At 45.9% G+C, this 20182-nt stretch overlaps 1 protein-coding gene across 3 annotated transcripts in view; it reads right to left on the bottom strand.

Moving 5' to 3' along the window:
• Positions 1-1374: 1374 nt before the first annotated feature.
• DCAF12 (DDB1 and CUL4 associated factor 12) overlaps positions 1375-20182 on the bottom strand; it is a 41752-nt gene continuing 22944 nt past the window's right edge. For all 3 annotated transcript variants that reach the window (XM_002819684.6, XM_054521030.2, XM_063713979.1), the window contains exons 5-9: positions 13394-13587; positions 11789-11854; positions 8334-8496; positions 4479-4657; positions 1375-3579 (exon numbers count right to left, since the gene is read on the bottom strand). In XM_002819684.6, the coding sequence (XP_002819730.1) occupies positions 3421-3579; positions 4479-4657; positions 8334-8496; positions 11789-11854; positions 13394-13587 (761 nt within the window). In that variant the 3' untranslated portion in view covers positions 1375-3420. The remainder of the gene's footprint in view (positions 3580-4478; positions 4658-8333; positions 8497-11788; positions 11855-13393; positions 13588-20182) is intronic.

The raw sequence follows: 20182 nt of genomic DNA, 5'->3' as shown, positions 1-20182 counted from the left end.
TATAGCTTATTAAATACATATATTCAGCCACCTTGTTCAACATAAATTCCTGTCCCCTTTGCCCCTCCCTCACAGTGTGTTTCTGACTTCTGGCCAGAGGCTGTACTTCCCAGACGGTCAGAATGGCCACCCTGCAGACTGCAACCCTTTGAGAAATAAAGCTCTCCTTTCCAATTTTTAAAAATAAAAAAATCTGATAGTAAAGGAATGAAGCTGCCTTTGTTCTAATCTGCATTTCCCAAAAATGATTTGACAATATTTTTTTTTTGGAGATGGAGTCTCACTCTGTTGCCCAGGCTGGAGTGTAGTGGCACAATCTCGGCTCACTGCAACCTGTGCCTCCCAGGTACAAGCAATTCTCCTGCCTCAGCCTCCCAATAGCTGGGATTACAGGCACTCGCCAACAAGCCCAGCTAATTTTTGTATTTTTGGTATGGGGTTTCACCATGTTGGCTGGGCTGGTCTCAAACTCCTGACCTCAGGTGATCCACCCACCTGGGCCTCCCAAAGTGCTGGGATTACAGGTGTGAGCCACTGCACCCGGCTGACAATGAAGATTTTAAAAATACCTTCTAAATTCATTTTAGGAAAAGGCTAGTTTCAGCCCTTTCCAAATGTAACTTGTCTCCTCTGGGGAGCCCTCTCAAATTGCTTTAACTTACTCATCTCCCCTTCCTGTCTTGCAGCCTTTGATCATATAGGAACCCATGTGTCATGTTCTGAACCAGTCAGTCTCTAAGGCAGGTGCATAGAGCAGCTGTGTCCAGCTTGCCCTGGAAAGAACAAGTACCATGTGGCAGAAGAATAGGGACGGCCTTGCCAGGCTCTGCGGCCTAGCCCTGGTGGGTTTCCCAGAGATGACTGTGTGAGGAAGGGTGGTATGATTTAGCAGTTTCTCTCAGCTACAGCTCCAAATAGGCTCTAGAAGAGCATCACTCACTGTGGTCACTGTGTCTTCCCCTTACAAAGGGCAGTGAAGGTCTATGGTTCCAACTACAAAAAACAAAAATTAATATCCTATTCCCAGAGTACTATGCAAGCACTTTCAGAGTCATTCTCAGGGCACCATCCAAGCAGACAGGGCCTATTACCAACCCTTACTTATGTAAGAGAAGTAACGTCACACTACTTCAGTACCCTGGGCATATCCACCCTCAGCTGGACCTCAGAGCAACTGATCTTGGGCTACAGTTGGGGACTCGGAGCAAGTAGGTCTTAGTATTTGTGTCTGCACTTGACCTGCCTCTAACCTGGAGGTAATGGCTTGTGTTCCCCTTCTGCCACAAGCAATCCCAACAGCTCAAGCCAACCTTCCAACTAGTCATGTGGGGCCTTTTTGGCAGGCTCCTGGCTACACAATACTCACTCACACCATTTTGCACTGGAATAATTTTTATTTTTTTCCTTGGCAAAAAGTCAAGTGCTACATTTTTAAAAACAGAAAATCTCAAACAATCAAACGCATTACCCATTACAGAAGAGGGTCTGGCAATAGTACAAAACATCCTACTGAAGATTTTTTTTTTTAAATATACAAGTCAGTTTAAAATGATAGAAGTTCTGTGAGAACTAAGAAATCTACAGCCTGTAGTTTAATAATAGAAAAAAAAAATTAAGACAATTAAAAGATCTATAGCATCCAGCATTTTGCTTAATTCCCTGTTTATAGCACCTATTTCTCTAGGTTCGAAGATGAGAATTCCAGAACCTGTGGTATGTGCTGTGTAACAAGTTAGGGTGGACTTGCTGTCTCTCCTCTCCAGCAGCCCCCCACCATTAAAAGGAGAATATGAATATATATATATATATATATATATACACACATACATATATGTATATCCATACATATATATATATATATATATTTTTTTTTTCCAATTTCCCTTCTTACACCCAGAGAAGAGGGGGACAACTGGGAGAGCAAGTTAAAAAACTGGGGTGCAGGAATAAATATGACTTTTCCTTTCCCCAAAATGGGATGTTGACAGAAAAGCGGAGTATGTGCTTAGGGGAATTCGTGGGTGGGAACAGCTGTTATCTTTGACATGATGTGTAAAAATCAGGGAACAAGTGGACATCACAGTCAGCTGCCTGCAAGTTTAAAAACCTCAGACTAAACAGACAGTTCAAGGGAGGAACAGACAGATTACTAATCACATCGATGCTGTTACATGCACAATGATGCTGACTGCAGGCCAGCCTGTCACCATCTCAGGGCTAAGCCAACAGAGTAGGAGGGGTGGCTTCAACCCCAAGTCCCACTGCAGTAAGAAAATGAATATTCCACACATGAAGCACTCACTACACACAGATAAACCCCCTGCTCACCCCCACCTTCTTAGACTTAACCCAATTTAGAAAATAATAGCAAAACCCATTGGGGAGATTGGAAGAATGGCAGAGAGGATTCTCCTCAAAGCCAAGGGGACTATGGATGTGAATGAATCTTAGCAGACTTGAGAATCCCAGCTCCAGGTCCCTTAAAACCAGATCAGGTCTTGAGGGGAAGGAGAGAGAAGCTAGGATGGGGATTCAAGTCCCATGAAGCCTTTTGCAGCCTCTAGAGCTGCACCTGGATGGTGAGTCTGATGTTTTAGGGGTGTGGCTACTGGCTAAGCAGATGTGAGGGTGGGAAGGGGAAGTGACACCAACTTCCCACACGGTGTACACACAGGTGGGAAGACAGGTAGGGCTGGATCACTTTGCAGTCCTGACACGGGAGGCCCCAGGAAGCCTACAATCTAACTAAAAAGATTTTCCCAGTGGTAATTTCTTTTCCTTTCTGTTTTTACTTCCTATTATCAGTGTTGTTAGACTTTTAAAAACAAGATACAGACTAGTCCCAAAGCTGGACTCTGTGAATAAAGTTGTTTCTTTTATAAATATTTTAATTACAAGTAATCCTCACTCCAGGTAATTTCAGTGACACACAGTACCTACAGGCACACAAGATCACACACACACACGCAGACAAGATCTCTCTCTCACACACACACACACACATACACACACAGCTCCCCAACTTTCACAGAAAGTCTGAGAGCAACCATATAATTATAAAGGAGCCCTACCTCTCAAGAGTGAAGTAAGGGTGAGAAAGACTATGTCATTTCAGCCTAAAGAAGCCAGAGATGGGAGAATGTGTGTCACTTAAAGAAAAATAGGGATTAGCAACAATGTTTGAAAAGCCAGAAATAATAAAAGATAGTAAAATTTTGATTACCAAAGGGGAAAACAAAAAACAAAACAACTTTCAGATTTCTGTACAGAGCTTCTTCCTATTAAGTGCCTAAACTATAGGCAAACTTTGGTGTTCCCACTAAAACACAAGAGCCTCACACAATTAGAAAAAAAAATCAAAAGAAACAAGGAAACTGAGAATGGAAGTTAGTGTAAATCTCTGCATTTGGGGAGTTGTCATTAACTCCAGAGTCCAGCATAGTTTCCATGGAGCCCTGAAGGGAGGGGACCTCCTGCCACAAAGAGTTTCGTTCCAGACGAGTCGTAGCAGTGGGTGTAAACAGCATTGGGGAAGAAGTCAATGTCTGAAAAGTAATTCCTCCAGGTTTCATCATGATTCTACGGGACGAGAAAGAGACTACAATTAGCACCTCTAGCCATGGGGCAGGAAAAGGGGGAGGAAGGGACAGGAACGCTTTCTGGTCTCCTTAAGGGAACAGGGTTCTACAGATACAACCTCATGTCAGGAGATTGGCTGGTTGGTTCTCATGGGAATCAGGGCCTCATTTTTCCAACTAAACGTCAGAGAAGAATGGAGCAGCTGAAGAATTGCTATACAAGGCTCAGTTCTTCTCAGGAGAGTTAGAACCAAAGTTCTGTTTTCCCTCCACCTGCTAGGCACAGGAGGAAGAATCAAACACTTGAATAATTCACTGGAGGTGGGGCGCAGTGGTTCATGGCTGTAATCCCAGAATTTTAGGAGGCCAAGGTGAGAGAATCACTTGAGCCCAGGAGTTTGAGACCAGCCTGGGCAACATGGCGAGACCCTATCTCTACTAAAAAAAAATAAATTAGCCGGGCACAGTGCATATGCCTGTGGTCCCAGCTACTTGGGAGGCTGAGGCAGGAGGACTGCTTGAGCCCAGGAGTTCAAGGCTACATACAGTGAGCTATGATCACACCACTACACTCCAGCCTGGGCAACAGAGTGACCCTGTCTCAAAAAAAAAAAAAAAAAATTCACTGACAGCTGTGGTGGGAGGTTCCTTATCCTTCTTGCTCTATTACGCCTTGGGGAAAATCCTAAGTCAACCAGTGTGTTTTACTGGGCCTCAGTTTTCCCACAGGCAATGTGCAGACATAAAAGCAAAATCAGGGGGAAGTCTTTTCCTGTTCCAATGAGTGCCTCTTACTAGTGAAAAAGTATGAGTAGATGTGTGTCAGTGGGGGCTGAGGGGTAAAGGAAGATAATTTTTCTGTTACTGTGTAGCAGTCATCTCAGGCAGGGGCTTACTCACCAGCCAGCCTTTGCCAGTGGTTAGTTTCAGATTCTCCCCTGCTAGTCTAGGCTTGGACCCATAACAAGCTGAGAGCCTCTCTTCCAGAAATCTCTGAGCTCGGATGTCATAGAACAGCAGGGAGCCCTGCCCTGTTCCCACAGTGATGATGTGCTCATAGAAACTCACGGACCGGATTCCTGAAAGACAGAAAAGTAAAAGGCAGTGAGGCGGGAGAGAATATTTGCTGACTGTCTGCTAGCCTGAATTTCTCCAACACTGAGTTTTCAATGTCCACCCCGCTCCCCTCCACCTGCCCCACAAAGTATCAGACAGTGTTTTCCCAATGGCAAGTTAGCTCATGCAAAAGCAAAGAGAGGATTTGATGCCATCCTGCCTATCCACACACTAACAGAAACCGTCCAAGAAGCCTTGGAAAAGTGTCAGATTTCGATGATGCTCAAGATGCTTTTGGCCGAAGACCATAAGTGCTCAGAACTTCCTTGCTTCCTCTCAACTCACTCTGGAATCATCTTTCATAACTCTAAGCTTCTCTCCATCATGTTTCCAACCTACACTGCAACTCAAGGTAATCTGCATATTTATAAATCATTAAGTCATCAACAACTCCTTATATTTGACCTAAAATCACTACTGTGGCAAATGCAAGAAGTCTTTTTTTATTTTTTGAGATGGAGTCTCGCTCTGTCGCCCAGGCTGGAGTGCAATGGTACGATCTTGGCTCACTGCAACCTCTGCCTTTTGGGTTCAAGCGATTCTCCTGCCTTAGCCTCCCAAGTAGCTGGGATTACAAGCTCCCGCCACCACACTCAGCTAATTGCATTTTCAGTAGAGACAGGGTTTCGCCATGTTGGCCAGGCTGGTCTTGAACTCCTGACCTCAAGTGATCCACCTCGGCCTCCCAAAGTGCTGGGATTATAGGCATGAGCCACTGTGCCCGGCCACAATGCAAGAAGTCTTTATCTAGTATTAGGTGTTTTGAGAGTGGCAAAAAGCCCAGAACTTAAATACCCAAAGATATTTAAGACAAGTCATGTAACTACTTTAGATCACAAGGAAAACACATCTGCTGTACTTGGGGATCAAATCAGTGCTTGGGATATGAAGATGTCTCTTGGCACATAAGAACTGGATAATATTTGTGGAACCAGTATTTCCTTATTAGGTATGAAAGTTACCCCCATTAAACAGTACCAAAAATCTCTTAAAACTTTTCATTGCATACATTATTACAGCCAAACCTATTTAGTCTTTTCTCTTTTTTTTTTTGAGCTCTGTTGCCAAAGCTGGAGTGCTGTGGCACAATCTTGGCTCACTACAACCTCCGCCTCCCAGATTCAAGTGATTCTCCCGCCTCAGCCTCCCAAGTAGCTGGAACTACAGGCACCCACTACCACACCCAGCTAATTTTTTTTTGTATTTTTAGTAGAGACAGGGTTTCACTATGTTGATCAGGCTGGTCTTGAACTCCTGACCTCAGGTGATCCACCTGCCTCAGGCTCCCAAAGTGCTGGGATTACAGGCATCAGCCACCGTGCCCGGCCCTATTTATTCCTTTCTCTACTACTCTCATTGTACATTATTCTTTGTTCTAAAATATAAGCATTTTAACTATAATTAAGAACAAATAGGCCAGGTGCGGTGGCTCAAGCCTGTAATCCCAGTACTTTGGGAGGCCCAAGGCGAGTAGATCACTTGAGGTCAGGAGTTCAAAACCAGTCTGGCCAACATGGTGAAACTCCATCTCTACTAAAAACACAAAAATTAGCTGGGCATGGTGGTACACACCTGTAGTCCCAGCTACTCAGGAGGCTAAGGCAGGAGAATCGCTTGAACCTGGGAGGCAGAGGGTGCAGTGAGCTGAGATCACACCACTCCACTCCAGCCTAGATGACAGAGCAAGACTCATCTCAACAACAACAACAACAAAAAGGAAATAGCTGGGCACAGTGGCTCACGCCTGTAATCCCTGTAATCTTAGCACACACTTTGGGAGGCTGAGGTGGGTGGCCCAAGAGTTTGAGACAACTCTGGGCAACATGATGAGAACCTGTCTCTACAAAAATAACAAAAATTAGCTGAATGAGGTGGCAGACGCTTATAGTCCCAGCTACTCGGGAGGCTGAGGTGGGAGGACTGCTTGAGCCTGGCAGGTGGAAGCTTCAGTGAGCCAAGATTGCGCCACTTTCCTCCAGCCTGACCCTGTCTTCAAAAAAAAAAAAACCCAAAAAACCCAAAACAAAAGCTACTTTGCAGTATCTGCATAGGAATAAACACTACTTGAAAAAGAGAGGGTGAACTGCAATCCACAGTGTGCCTTTGAGGACTCTCAGGGTAACACAGCCATATTTTTGCATGAGAAACGGGATAAAGTGAGATACAGGATAAAGTGAGAAACGGGATAAAGTGAGATAAAGAAAACACAATTTGTTAAGTTGGATTCTGGTCCCTAGCTGTTCCCCCATCAAGCTGTGTGATGCTGGGCAAGTTATTTAGCTGGCTCTAGGTCTTATATGTAAAACTATGTTTTCTCATCTGCTTCCCGCAAGGTTCTTGGTATGATGAAATGGGATGTCAGAAAAAGGTATTTTGAAACCTTCAAAGTACACTAGAGTAAGTATTTTTTCCCTCTTCAATAAAGAATGAGGGTGCTCTTACAGAGAATATGTTATAAAATATTTGAGGTGGAAGCTTAATTTACTCAGTGGTCAGAACTAAACTCAGTATTTTCTTCAGCCTTATTGAGGTTTGTCATATAATATACGACACATAAAGTATACAATTTGAGGTTCTGACATATGTATATATATTCATGATATCATAACCACAATCTACATAATGAACATACTCATTACCCTGAGGTTTCCTCATGCCCTTTGTAAACTTCCTCCTTATCCCACCATGCCACATCTTAGCATAAATAGAATTTTAGTTCAGGCAGGACCACAGCAAAAAAATTACCACAGGATAGAAAGTAGGGCTCTCGGCCAGGTGCAGTGGTTCACGCCTGTAATCTCAGCACTTTGGGAGGCCGAGGCAGGTGGATCACAAGGTCAAGAGATCAAGGCCATCCTGGCCAACATGGTGAAACGCCGTCTCTACTAAAAATACAAAAATTAGCTGGGCGTGGTGGTTTGTGCCTGTAGTCCCACCTACTCGGGAGGCTGAGGCAGGAGAATCACTTGAACTCAGAAGGCAGAGGTTGCAGTGAGCTGAGATCGCGCCACTGTACTCCAGCCTGGCAACAGAGTGAGACTCTGTCTCAAAAAAAAAAAAAAGTAGAGCTTTCTATAAGAACATGGAAACTACTAACTAATATCCTGACTGGTGGCTCCCAGCAAAGGCTTCTGTGGCCACACATTTGTCTGTGGTGTTTGAAAGTCTAGTGCCCTTTTGTGTCACTCCCCGACACCCCTTTTTTTTTTTTTTTTTGGGACAGAATTTCACTCTCATTGCCCAGGCTGGAGTGCAATGGTGCGATCTCAGCTCACCGCAACCTCTGCCTCCCAGGTTCAAGCAATTCTCCTGCCTCAGCCTCCCAAGTACCTGGGATTACAGGCATGCGCCACTGCGCCTGGCTAATTTTGTATTTTTGGTAGAGACGGGGTTTCTCCATATTTATTGGTCAGGCTGGTCTCAAACTCCCGACCTCAGGTGATCCGCCTGCCTCGGCCTCCCAAAGTGCTGGGATTACAGGCGTAAGCCACCACGCCTAGCCGTCGCTCCCCTTTTTGAACACACTTCCATATGTTCCATACAGAGCACTATACCTGTTTGGAAACCAACAAAGAAACTGAAAGTCAGAACCCATATGCAGTGCAGCTGTAGGCCTGAGGTGCACACAGGGACTCTTACCACTGCCTCGCTCCCTGGAACAGACAGACTTGACGTTGTATGATGGCTGCCGTGGATCCAAGAAGGAGACATGAGCTTGGGAGCCCACTGCATAAACTGACCATTCACTACCATAGGCCAGACACACATTCTCACGGCAATATGGCAGTTTGGTGGAGAGGAGCTGAAAATAGAGGAGAGACATAACCATGGCATCAGCAGAGAGGGTAAGGCAGGGATATTGTTTCTGGACTCCCACCTCGGCGGGCTTCCCTCATACAAGAAAGCCACATAAAATCAAGCCCTGATTACAGAAATAACACTCTGTTCCACCCCTAGGTATACAGGAGAAAGAGAAGGTGAATGTTAATAAACAGTAAGACCTAGATACTGAAGGAGACAGGTTGGGGAAAAGGTAAATCTGGAATAAATAATCAGAAGTAGCTGGAAAGGCCAAGGCCTTTCTTGGTAGGCTGTTTCAACTATTCAGGTTGTTTCTGGGAATCGTTCCAGGGCACTAAAGCCATGGTCCCACTCTGTTCTGTCTGCCAGGAAGGGCCACCTCAGTGCTTTTCAGATAAAGAGGCTGATCTCTGGCTACCCCCAGCTCACCTTCCCACCTGAATGGGAACTGTACGCTATAGAAAGCACACCCATGGGACTAGCTTAATCCCAGATAACCCACATCAGCCTTAACCCTGGGTCTTTGTCAGTTAGCAAATCCTCAGTGGGTGCATACTACACATAAGACAGCATACAAGGTCAGTGGAGCTCAAAGGCTATTGTGACATGAAGGAATCACTAATTCCCGGAACTCTGCTTCCTCTTGCAAAGTCCTCCAGGATAAGAAGAAGACAAAAAGCTGGGCGTGGTGGCTAACACCTGTAATCCCAGCACTTTGGGAGGCTGAGGCAGGCAGATCACCTGAGGTCAGGAGTTCGAGACCAGGCTGGCCAATCTGGTGAGATGCCGTCTCTACTAAAAATACAAAAAATTAGCTAGGGGTAGTGGTGCATGCCTGTAATCCCAGCTACTCAGGAGCCTGAGGCAGGAGAATCACTTGAACCTGGGAGGCGGAGGTTGCAGTGAGCCGAGATCGTGCCACTGCATTCTAGCCTGGGCAACAAAGTGAGACTCTGTCTCAAAGAAAAAAAAAAAAAAAAAAAAAAAAGACAAACGATTCACAAGTAGGTTTAACTCTATGTAAAAGTTGCTTGTTGAATCTCCCTTATCCAAAAGGCTTGTGACTACAAATGTTTTGAATTTCGGATTTCTCCAGATTTTTTTTTTTTTGAGACGGAGTCTCGCACTGTTGCCCAGGCTGGAGTACAGTGGCGCGATCTCAGCTCACTGCAAGCTCCACCTCCTGGGTTCACACCATTCTCCTGGGTTCACACCATTCTCCTGCCTCAGCTTCCCGGGTAGCTGGGACTACAAGTGCCCGCCACCACGCCCGGCTAATTTTTTGTATTTTTAGTAGAGACGGGGTTTCACCATGTTAGCCAGGATGGTCTCGATCTCCTGACCTTGCGATCCACCCGCCTTGGCCTCCCAAAGTGCTGGGATTATAGGCGTGAGCCACTGCACCCGGCCCAGATTTTTAAATATCTACATATATGTAATGAGCTATCTTGGGGATGGCACCCAAGTCTAACCACAAAATTCATTTATGTTTCATATACATCTTATACACATAGACTGAAGGTAATTTTATGTAATATTTTAAATAATTTTCCACATTAAACAATGTTTGGTACACTGACCCGTCAGAAAGCAAAGGTGTCCCATGTGAAATTTTCCATTTGTGGCATTGTGTTGGTGCTCAAAAAGTTTTGGACTTTGGAGCCTTTTTTTTTTTTGAGAGAGTCTTGCTCTGTTGCCAGGCTGGAGTGCAGTGGCATGATCTCGGCTCACTGCAACCTCTGCCTCCTGGGTTCAAGCGATTCTCCTGCCTCTGCCTCCCAAGTATCTGGGACTACAGATGCCCACCATCACGCCCAGCTAATTTTTGTATTTTTAGTAGAGACGGGGTTTCACCATGTTGGCCAGCATGGTCTCGATCTCTTGACCTCATGATCCGCCTGCCTCGGCCTCCCAAAAGTGCTGGGATTACAGGTGTGAACCACCACGCCAGGCCTTTTTTTTTTTTTTTTTTTTTTGAGATAGGGTCTCGCTCTGTCACCCAGGCTGGAGTGCAGTGGCAAAATTACGGCTCACTGCAGCTTTGACCTCCTCGGCTCAAATGGTCCTCCCACCTCAGCACTGCTACCCTCCAGTAGCGGGACTACAGGCATATGCCACAATGTATGGCTGATTTTAAAATTTTTTTGCAGAGATACGGTCTTACTGTGTTGCCCAGGCTAGTTTTGAACTCCTGGGCTCAAGCAATCCTCCTGCTTCAGCCTCCCAAAGTGTTGGGATTACAGGCCTAAAGGCATTGTGCCCAGCTGGATTTTGGAGCATTCTGGATTAGGGATGATCAATTTGTATTGTAAATTAAGTCTATTTTCTCATTACCTTACATGATTATTTCAGAGATGGTTTATCTTAATTTGATTGATCTTCAATTGCCAAAGGTTCCTAACACTTAGATTTTCCTTCCCTTACAGCATGCCAAGTAGTCATCAATCTATAAAGAAATACTTAAATGCATTGTTGAGGAGGACTGCTTGTCAAAGGAGCCTCTCAGGAAGCTTATGCAATATGAAAGAATCACCCTGTCTTACTCTTTAAAAGACTTTCCTGCAAGAGAGGCATACCAGACTCAAAATTTCATGTACTGTGCAAAAACATGCCCAGGGCTTTGGAGAACTGGTCTTTTAAACAAGAATTGAGACCAGGTGCAATGGCTCATGCCTGAATGCCCAGCACTTCGGGAGACCAAGGTGGGAGGATCACTTGTGGTCAGGAGTTCAAAACCAGCCTGGGAAACATAGCAAGACTCTGTCTCTACAAAAAATTAAAAAAACAAAACAAAACAAAAAAAACAACCACATGGGTGTGGTGACACATGCCCATAGTCTCAGCTACTTGGGAGGCTGAGGCAAGAGGATCGCTTATGCCCAGGAGTTCAAGGCTGCACTGATCCGTGAGCCATGACTGCACTCCAACTTGGGTGACAGAGTGAGACCCTATATTTATTGTCTTTAAAAATAAAAACACCAACCTGGCCAACATGGTGAGACCATGTTCCTACTAAAAATACAAAAAACTACCTGGGCATGTTGGCAGACGCCTGTAATCCCAGCAGCTACTCAGGTGGCTGAGGCACAAGAACTGGTTGAACCCAGGAGGCAGAGGTTGCAGTGAGCCAAGATTGCACCACTGCACTCCAGCCTGGGCATCAGAGCGAGACTCTGCCTCAAAAATAAATAAATAGATAAAATAAACATGAATGAAAAAGCTCAGCAAGAATTACAGTATTTTAACTGTTAGGTGAATTATTAGGTAAAACCACAAAATCATGTTCATCACACCTTAGATAGTGTATTTTCAGCCTTCCAGAGATGAAAGTAGCCATCCAGAGACACTGCTCCCAGTTCCTACAAGAGCAATGAAAACCAGGTTATATTATCATCTATAGCAACTAATGTACGATAATAAGCAGGCGAGGATTCTAAGGTCAGGGTCCTTTACTCCTGTCTCGTGATGATTCCAGCAGAGGTGCCAGTAATTATTAGACCATTACTTCACCCTACAGAACCTAGCTGAATGGCATATTAAATTGAGGCTGCCAGCAATAACATAGGCACCCATGGTTGAAACACTCCTCACTATGCTATCACTCCCTCAACATCCTGTTGGAGAGTTAAAGCAGGGCACACATGTGAAGGACAGTTTCATAATCTAGTGTGAGAATTTCTATAAGTGAAGAGTCTAATCTAGGAGAGATGAATCTACCCTTAGGCCATAAATATAGATGGGATAGGAGGCTGAGGGAACTACCCTTCAAACTGTGGCCTGATTCAGATTCTGGAGAAGCCTTTCTCTGGCTCTGGGTATATATTCTGACACTGCTTTTTTTTTTTTTTTCGAGATGGAGTCTTGCTCTGTCACCCAGGCTGGAGTGCAGTGGCGCAATTTCGGCTCACTGCAACCTCCGCCTCCCAGGTTCATGTAGTTCTCCTGCCTCAGCCTCCTGAGTAGCTGGGAATACAGGCATATGCCACCATGCCCGGCTAATTTTTTTGTATTTTCAGTAAAGATGGGGTTTTACCATGTTGGCCCAGGCTAGTCTCAAACTCCTGACCTTGTGATCTGCCTGCCTCGGCCTCCGAAAGTGCAGGGATTACAGGCATGAGTCACTGCGCCTGGGTGACACTCTGCTTTTATTAAAACCTCAGCATCAGATCTGACTCAGTAAGGTAAGACTTAGTGGAAATGTGAAGGGAAAGTAGGCAGTAAAGAATACTGGCCAGGCGTGGTGGCTCACGCCTATAATCCCAGCACTTTGGGAGGCCAAGGAGAGTGGATCAACTGAGGTCAGGAGTTCAAGACCAGCCTGGCCAACATGGTGAAACCCCATCTCTACTAAAAAATACAAAATTAGCCATGTGTAGCGGTGCATGCCTGTAGTCCCAGCTACTTGAGAATCTGAGGCAGAAGAATTGCTTGAACCTGGAAGGCGGAGGTTGCTGTGAGCTGAGATCGTGCCATTGCACTCCTGCCTAGGTGACAAGAGCAAAACACAGTCTCAAAAAGAAAAAAAAAAAGGAATGAATACCAAAGAGAAAAAAAGTGATTGTTTTCAGAAGCAGGTATGAAAATCATGCCCAGAATAGAGCACCTGCAAAGGCATGTGCAAATGAGAGACAGTCAAATCAGGATGGCCCTAGGGGAATTCTGTGAGGCTGACCCACAAATATAGACCACTCAGAGAAATACTGCAGAGACCAATTGAAGGGGTGGGTTTCAGAGCCTCAGTTATAATTTCTCACCAGCATCACTCAGCCTTTAAGAGGTGTTCTGTGGGCTCAGAACCATGCTATGTAGCAAGCACTGATGGGGAAGGAAAAAGGAGTGCATATCCCAAGACATAAGCAAGAGGAATAGACGTCAGGGATCCCTACACAAGTTCATACCTTGTTCTTGTTGTTGAAGGCCAGAGCCCGAACCTTGCAGTTGTCAGGGTTTGTGTCTTCTTTGGGGATGTCCTTTAAGGCCTTGTGAGTGATGTGTGCATACACAGGGACCCGTGACACATTGTGTCTCGCATCACTTTTGGTCAAAACATCATCTGTCACCTCCCAGAGTCCCATAGAACCATCACGTGAGCCTGCAGGGCCAGGAGAACACAGATGTCAGATATACCCACCCCTCTATGGGAAATCCCACAGACGCCAAAGAGGGCTTTCATAGTCTAGCTGTTTGTGCATCATCCTCATATGTGCTGAAGCTTGGCCAGATGGCCCACCCTAAACACAGAGCAGTAGGCATTTTAATAGCTACACTAAGAGAATTATTCACCTAAGGTCTAGGCATTAAAAGATAACTTTTAAGTTTGACATGGTTGTTGAAATTTATTTTTTATTATTATTATTTTTTGAGACAGAGTCTCGCTTTGTCGCCCATGCTGGAGTGCAGTGGTGCGATCTCAGCTCACTGCAACCTCCGTCTCCTGGGTTCAAGTGATTCCCGTGCCTCACCCTCCCGAGTAGCTGGGATTACAGGTGCCTGCTCCATGCCCAGCTATTTTTTTTGTATTTTTAGTAGAGACGAGGTTTTACCATGTTGCCCAAGCTGGTCTTGAACTCCTGAGTTCCAGCCATCAGCCTGCCTTGGCCTCCCAAAGTGCTAGGATTACAGGTGTGAGCCACCACACCTGCCCTGCTTTTTTTTTTTTTTGAGACAGAGTCTTGCTCTATCGCCCAGGCTGGGGTGCAGTGGCACGATCTTGGCTCACTGCAACCTCGGCCTCCTGGGTTCTAGCGATTCTCCTGCTTCAGCCTCCCAAGTAGCTGAGATCACAGGCACATGCTACCATGCCCTGCTGATTATTTTTATTTTTATTTTTGAGATGGAGTCTTGCCGTGATGCCTAGGCTGGAGTGCAATGGCGCAATCTTGGCTCACTGCAACCTCCGCCTCCCAGGTTCAAGCGATTCTCCTGCCCCAGCCTGTAGCTGGGACTACAGGCATGTGCCACCACGCCCAGCTGATTTTTGTATTTTTAGTAGAGACGCGGTTTCACCATATTGGCCAGGCTGGCCTCAAACTCCTGACCTCAAGTGATCCACCTGCCTCAGCCTCTCAAAGTTCTGGGATTACAGGCATGAGCCACCGCACCTTACTCGAAATTTTTTAACGAGAATTTTATACATTTTGATAAAGCTCACTAATTTTCTTGTTTCTTTTTTTTTTTCCCCCTTTTTTTGGAGATGAAGTCTCGCTCTGTTACCCAGGCTGGAGTGCAATGGCATGATCTCAGCTCACTGCAACCACCACCTCCCGGGTTCAAGCGATTCTCCTGCCTCAGCCTCCCGAGCAGTTGGGACTACAGGCACACGTCACCACGCCCGGCTAATTTTTGTATTTTTAGTAGAGACGGGGTTTCACCATGTTGGCCAGGCTGGTGTCGAACTCCTGACCTTGTGATCCGCCCGCGTCAACCTCCCAAAGTGCTGGGATTACAGGCGTAAGCCAGTGCGCCTGGCCAAAGCTTAGTAATTTTCTATGCCAAATGTTTAGGTCTCTTGGCATGCATCCACAGCTGACTTTTAGTGGGCAGTAGGGCTTGGGAACCCTCCCCTCTAGAGCAGTGGTGCTTAACCTTTTTTGAGCCTTGGACCCCCTTATGTCTCTCTTTTTTTAGAGACAGGGTCTCACTTTGGGGCTCAGGGTAGACAGGGCAATAGTGGCACAATCATAGCTCACTGCAGGCTCAACTTCCTGGGCCTAAGTGATCCTCCTGCCTCAGCCTCCTGAGTAGCTAATACAACAGGTAGGTATGCACCCCCATGACTGGCTTTTTTTTTTGAGACAGAGTCTCGCACTATCGCCCAGGCTGGAGTGCAGTGGTGCGATCTCAGCTCACTGCAAGCTCCGCCTCCTGGGTTCACGCCATTCTCCTGCCTCAGCCTCCTGAGTAGCTGGGACTATAGGGGCCCGCTACCACGCCTGGCTAATTTTTTGTATTTTTAGTAGAGACGGGGTTTCACTGTGTTAGCCAGGATGGTCTTGATCTCCTGACCTTGTGATCTGCCTGCCTCAGCCTCCCAAAGTGCTGGGATTACAGGAGTGAGCCACCACGCCCAGCCTTTTTTTTTTTTTTTTTTTAATACAAGGCCTCACTCTGTTGCCCAGGCTGGAGTGCAGTGGTGCAATCTCAGCTCATCGCAACCTCCACCTCCTGAGCACAAGTGATCCTCTCACCTCAGCCTCCTGAGTAGCTGTGACTACAGGCACGCCCTACCACACCTGGCTAATTTTTGCATTTTTTTTTTGTATAGACAGGGTTTTGTCATATTGCCCAGCCTTGTCTTAAACACCGGGGCTCAAGTGATCCAGCTGCCTCATCCTGTCAAAGTGCTGGGATTACAGGTATGAGCCACCAAGCCTAGCCTTATTTTTTAAATTTTTTTTTTGTAGAGATGGGGTCTCAATTTGTTGCCAAGGCTAGTCTTGAACCCCTGGCCTCAAGTGATCCTCATACCTCAGCCTCTCAAAGTGCTAGGATTAAAGGCGTGAGCCACCATACCCAGACTAGGCCTCTTTTTCTAGAAAATTACACAAAAACACCACATTTTACATTCAATTTCAGGGAGATCCACGGATTTCCTGAAATCCATGGGCTTTCCATGAACCCACAGGGACCACAAACCCTCCCCAACTTTTTTTTTTTTTTTTTAAATGAGACAGGTTCTGGCTCTGTCACCCAAGCTGGAGTGCAATAACATGATTATAGCTCATTGCAGCCTCAACCTCCTGGGCTTCAGCAATTCTCCTGCCCCAGCCTCCCAAGTAGCTGGGTCTACAGGCATGTATCCTCATGCCCAGGTAATTTTTTATTTTTATTTTTTTGTAGAAATGGGGTCTCACTATGTTACCCAGGCTGGTCTTGGACTCCTGACCTCAAACTCCTGCTTCAGTCTCTCAAAATACTGAGACTACAAGTGTAAGCCACTGTGCCCGGCCACAATTCCTTTATTATTTATTTATTTATTTTGGTGGGGGGACAGAGTTTCACTCTTATTGCCCAGGCTAGAATGCAATGGCACGATCTTGGCTCACTACAACCTCTGCCTACTGGGTTCAAGTGATTCTCCTACCTCAGCCTTCCGAGTAGCTGGGATTACAGGCATGTGCCACCACGCCCAGCTAATTTTGTATTTTTAGTAGAGACGGGGTTTCTCCATGTTGTTCAGGCTGGTCTTGAACTCCTGACCTCAGGTGATCCGCCCTCCTCAGCCTCCCAAAGTGCAAGGATTACAGGCGTGAGCCACTGCGCCCAGCCCACAATCCTTTTATTAAGAATGACTGTACTAGACCGTTCTTTATTAAGAATTACTGCTCACACCTGTAATCCCAGCAACTTGGGAGGCTGAGGTAGGTGGACTGCCTGAGCTCAAGAGTTTGAGACCAGCCTGAGCAACAGGGCGAAACCCCAACTCTACCAAAAATACAAAAAATTAGCCAGGCGTGGTGGTGCATGCCTGTGGTCCCAGCTACTCAGGAGGCTGAGCTGAGAGGATAGCTCGAGCCTGGGAAGTAGAAGTTGCAGTGAGCTGAGATTGTGCCACAGACTCCAACCTGGGTGACAGAGTGAGACCCCGTCTCAAAAAAAAAAAAAAGATAATAATGACGACTATTCTAGGCTGGGTACAGTGGTATATGCCTTTAATCCCAGCACTCTGGGAGGCCGGGTAACATGGCAAAACCCTGTCTCTACAAAAAACACAAAATTAGCCAGGCACGGTGGCGCAAACCTGTATTACCAGCTACCCGGGAGGCTGATGTGGGAGGGTCACTGGAGCCTGGAGAGGTCAAGGGTGTAGTGAGCTGGGATCACACCACCAGTCTGGGCAACAAAGTAAGACCCTGCCTCCAAAAAAAAAAAAAAAAAAAAAAAAAAAAAAAAAAAGAATGACTGTTTTACATAAAATGAATGCTCAAAAAGATAAATCAGTTTTCTTAGCAAACAATAATAAAGCACTTAAAAACCTAGGCCAGGCATGATGGCTCACGCCTGTAACCCCAGAACTTTGGGAAGCTGAGGCAGGCAGATAACGAGGTCAGGAGTTTGAGACCAGCCTGACCAACATGGTGAAACCCTGTCTCTACTAAAAATACAAAAATTAGTCGGGCGTGCGCCTGTAATCCCAGATACTCAGGAGGCTGAGGCAGGAGAATTGCTTGAACCCAGGAGACGGAGGCTGCAGTGAGCCGAGATTACACCACTGCACTCCAGCCTGGATGACAGAGACTCCATCTCAAAACAAACAAACAACAACAACAACAACAAAAACAAGAACACTTTTCTGTGAATTGAGCCCTGAATACAACAACAACAAAAACAAGAACACTTTTCTGTGAATTGAGCCCTGAATATACTGTTGGTGGCAAGCTAAAATGGTATCTTTCTAGAGTACAACTGAGCAACCTGCAGCAAGGAAATTTTATATTCCTGGCTGGGCGCAGTGGCTCACGACTGTAATCCCAACACTTTGGGAGGCTTAGGCAGGCAGATCGCTTGAGGCCAGGAGGTCGAGACCAGCCTGGGCAAAATGTCGAAACACCATCAGTACAAAAAAATACAAAAAACTAGCCAGGCATGGTGGCACATGCCTGTAGTCCCAGCTACTCAGGGACAGGGGTGGGGTGCTGAGACAGGAGGATTGTTTGAGACTGGGAGGTCAAGGCTGCAGTGAGCCATGATCACGCCACTGCACTCCATCCTGGGTGACAGAGCGAGACCTTAACTCCAAAAAAAAAAAAAAGAGAAACAACAGCTGGGCGCAGTGGCTCATGCCTGTAATCCCGGCACTTTAGGAGGCCGAGGCGGGTGGATCACGAGGTCAGGAGTTCAAGACCAACCTGGCCAACATGTTGTAAGCCATCTCTACTAAAAAGACAAACCAGCCCGGCGTGGTGGCATGCGCCTGTAGTCCCAGCTCAGAAGGCTGAGGCAGGAGAATCGCTTGAACCTGGGAGGCGGAGGTTGCAGTGAGCTAAGACATGGCCTCTGCACTCCAGCTGGGCGACAGAGGAGGACTCCATCTCACAAAAAAAGAGAAACAAACAAAAATAAAAAGTAAGTTTATATTCCCATTCAGAAACAATCCACTATCACAATACCCATATACAAAGATGTTTATTCGGAACACTCAGTATGTTCAACAATAGGGTTATATTATATCCATAAAACGGAGTATCAAGAAATTATGTTTTAGGCTGGGCACAGTGGCTCATGCCTGTAATCCCAGCACTTCGAGAGGCTGAAGTGGGAGGATCGCTTGAGCCTAGGAGTTCGACAGCAGCCTTGGCAACAAAGCGAGACCCAGTCTCTATAAAAAATAGAAATAATTAACCGGGTATGGTGATGTGTGCCTGTAGTCCCAGCTACTTGAGGGGATCTCTTAATCCTGGGAGTTCGAGGTTGCAGTGAGCAATAATCACACACTGCACTCCAGCCTAGGTAACAGAGTGAGACCCTGTCTCAACAACAACAACAACAACAACAACGAAAATGTGTTTTAAAATTCTTTTTCTAGTAAAGTTATTTGCCAGTTCTCCTTTGAGACCAAGAAGGTGCCCTTCCCACACTGCTAATCTCCTGAACACTTCATAGAAAAAAACATCTAGGCCAGGCGCAGTGGCTCATGCCTGAAATTCCAGCACTGTGGGAGGCCGATGCAGGCAGATCACTTGAAGTCAGGAGTTTGAGACCAGCCTGGCCAACATGGTGAAACCCTGTCTCTACCAAAAATACAAAAATTACCCAGGCACTGTGGCACGCACCTGTAGTCCCAGCTACTTGGGAGGCCGAGGCAAGAGAAGTGTTTGAATCTGGGAGGCTGAAGTTGCAGTGAGCCAAGATGCACTCCAGCCTGGGCGACAGAGCGAGACTCTGTCTCAAAAATTAAAAGAAAAGAAAAAAACATCTAAAATGACAGATACATCAATTGAAAGTAGAATGTTAATTATGTGAAATTAGAAAAGGCCACAGAGACAAGGGCACATCTGGAGAACTAGACATGGTTTGTTATGCTGGATTATGGGGTGCAAGCATGGAAGCTATGAGAGAGAAAGTTGGAAAGATGGGCGTGGGCCTTGTATGCTGTGCTATAAAATTTGTTTTTTATCTTACAGATACTAAAAAGTCTCTCAAAGATTTGAGCATCAGAGTGAGAAAATTAGATAATTGTGTTTCAGAAGATTACTTTGTGTACAGTGTGATCTCACTTACCCCATCGAAGTTTTATTATGAAAATTTTAAAGTGTAATAAAATGAGGCCAGGTGCAGTGTCTCATGCCTGTAATCCCAGCATTTTAGGAGGCCGAGGCAGGCGGATCAACTGAGGTCAGGCGTTCAAGACCAGCCTGGCCAACATGGGAAAACCCCATCTCTACTAAAAAATACAAAAATTAGCCAGGCGTGGTGGTGGGCACCTGTAATCCCAGCTACTCAGGAGGCTGAGGCAGGGAGAAGGGCTTGAACCCAGGAGGCGGAGGTTGCAGTGAGCCAAGATTGCACCATTGCACTTTAGCCTGGGCAACATAGCAAGACTCCGTCTCCAAAAAAAAAAAAAAGAAAGAATTTCACAAAAAATTCTATATATACATCTTCTAAATGATCTCATATTAACCAACTAAAAAATATGGGCCAATTTTGGGAGGCCGAGGCAGGCGAATCACTGAGGTCAGGAGTTTGAG

Source organism: Pongo abelii, chromosome 13 (genome assembly GCF_028885655.2).
Source record: "Pongo abelii isolate AG06213 chromosome 13, NHGRI_mPonAbe1-v2.0_pri, whole genome shotgun sequence".
NCBI lineage: Eukaryota > Metazoa > Chordata > Mammalia > Primates > Hominidae > Pongo > Pongo abelii.
Note: the sequence above shows the minus strand (reverse complement) of the source record. Positions and strands in the feature narration are given on the sequence as shown.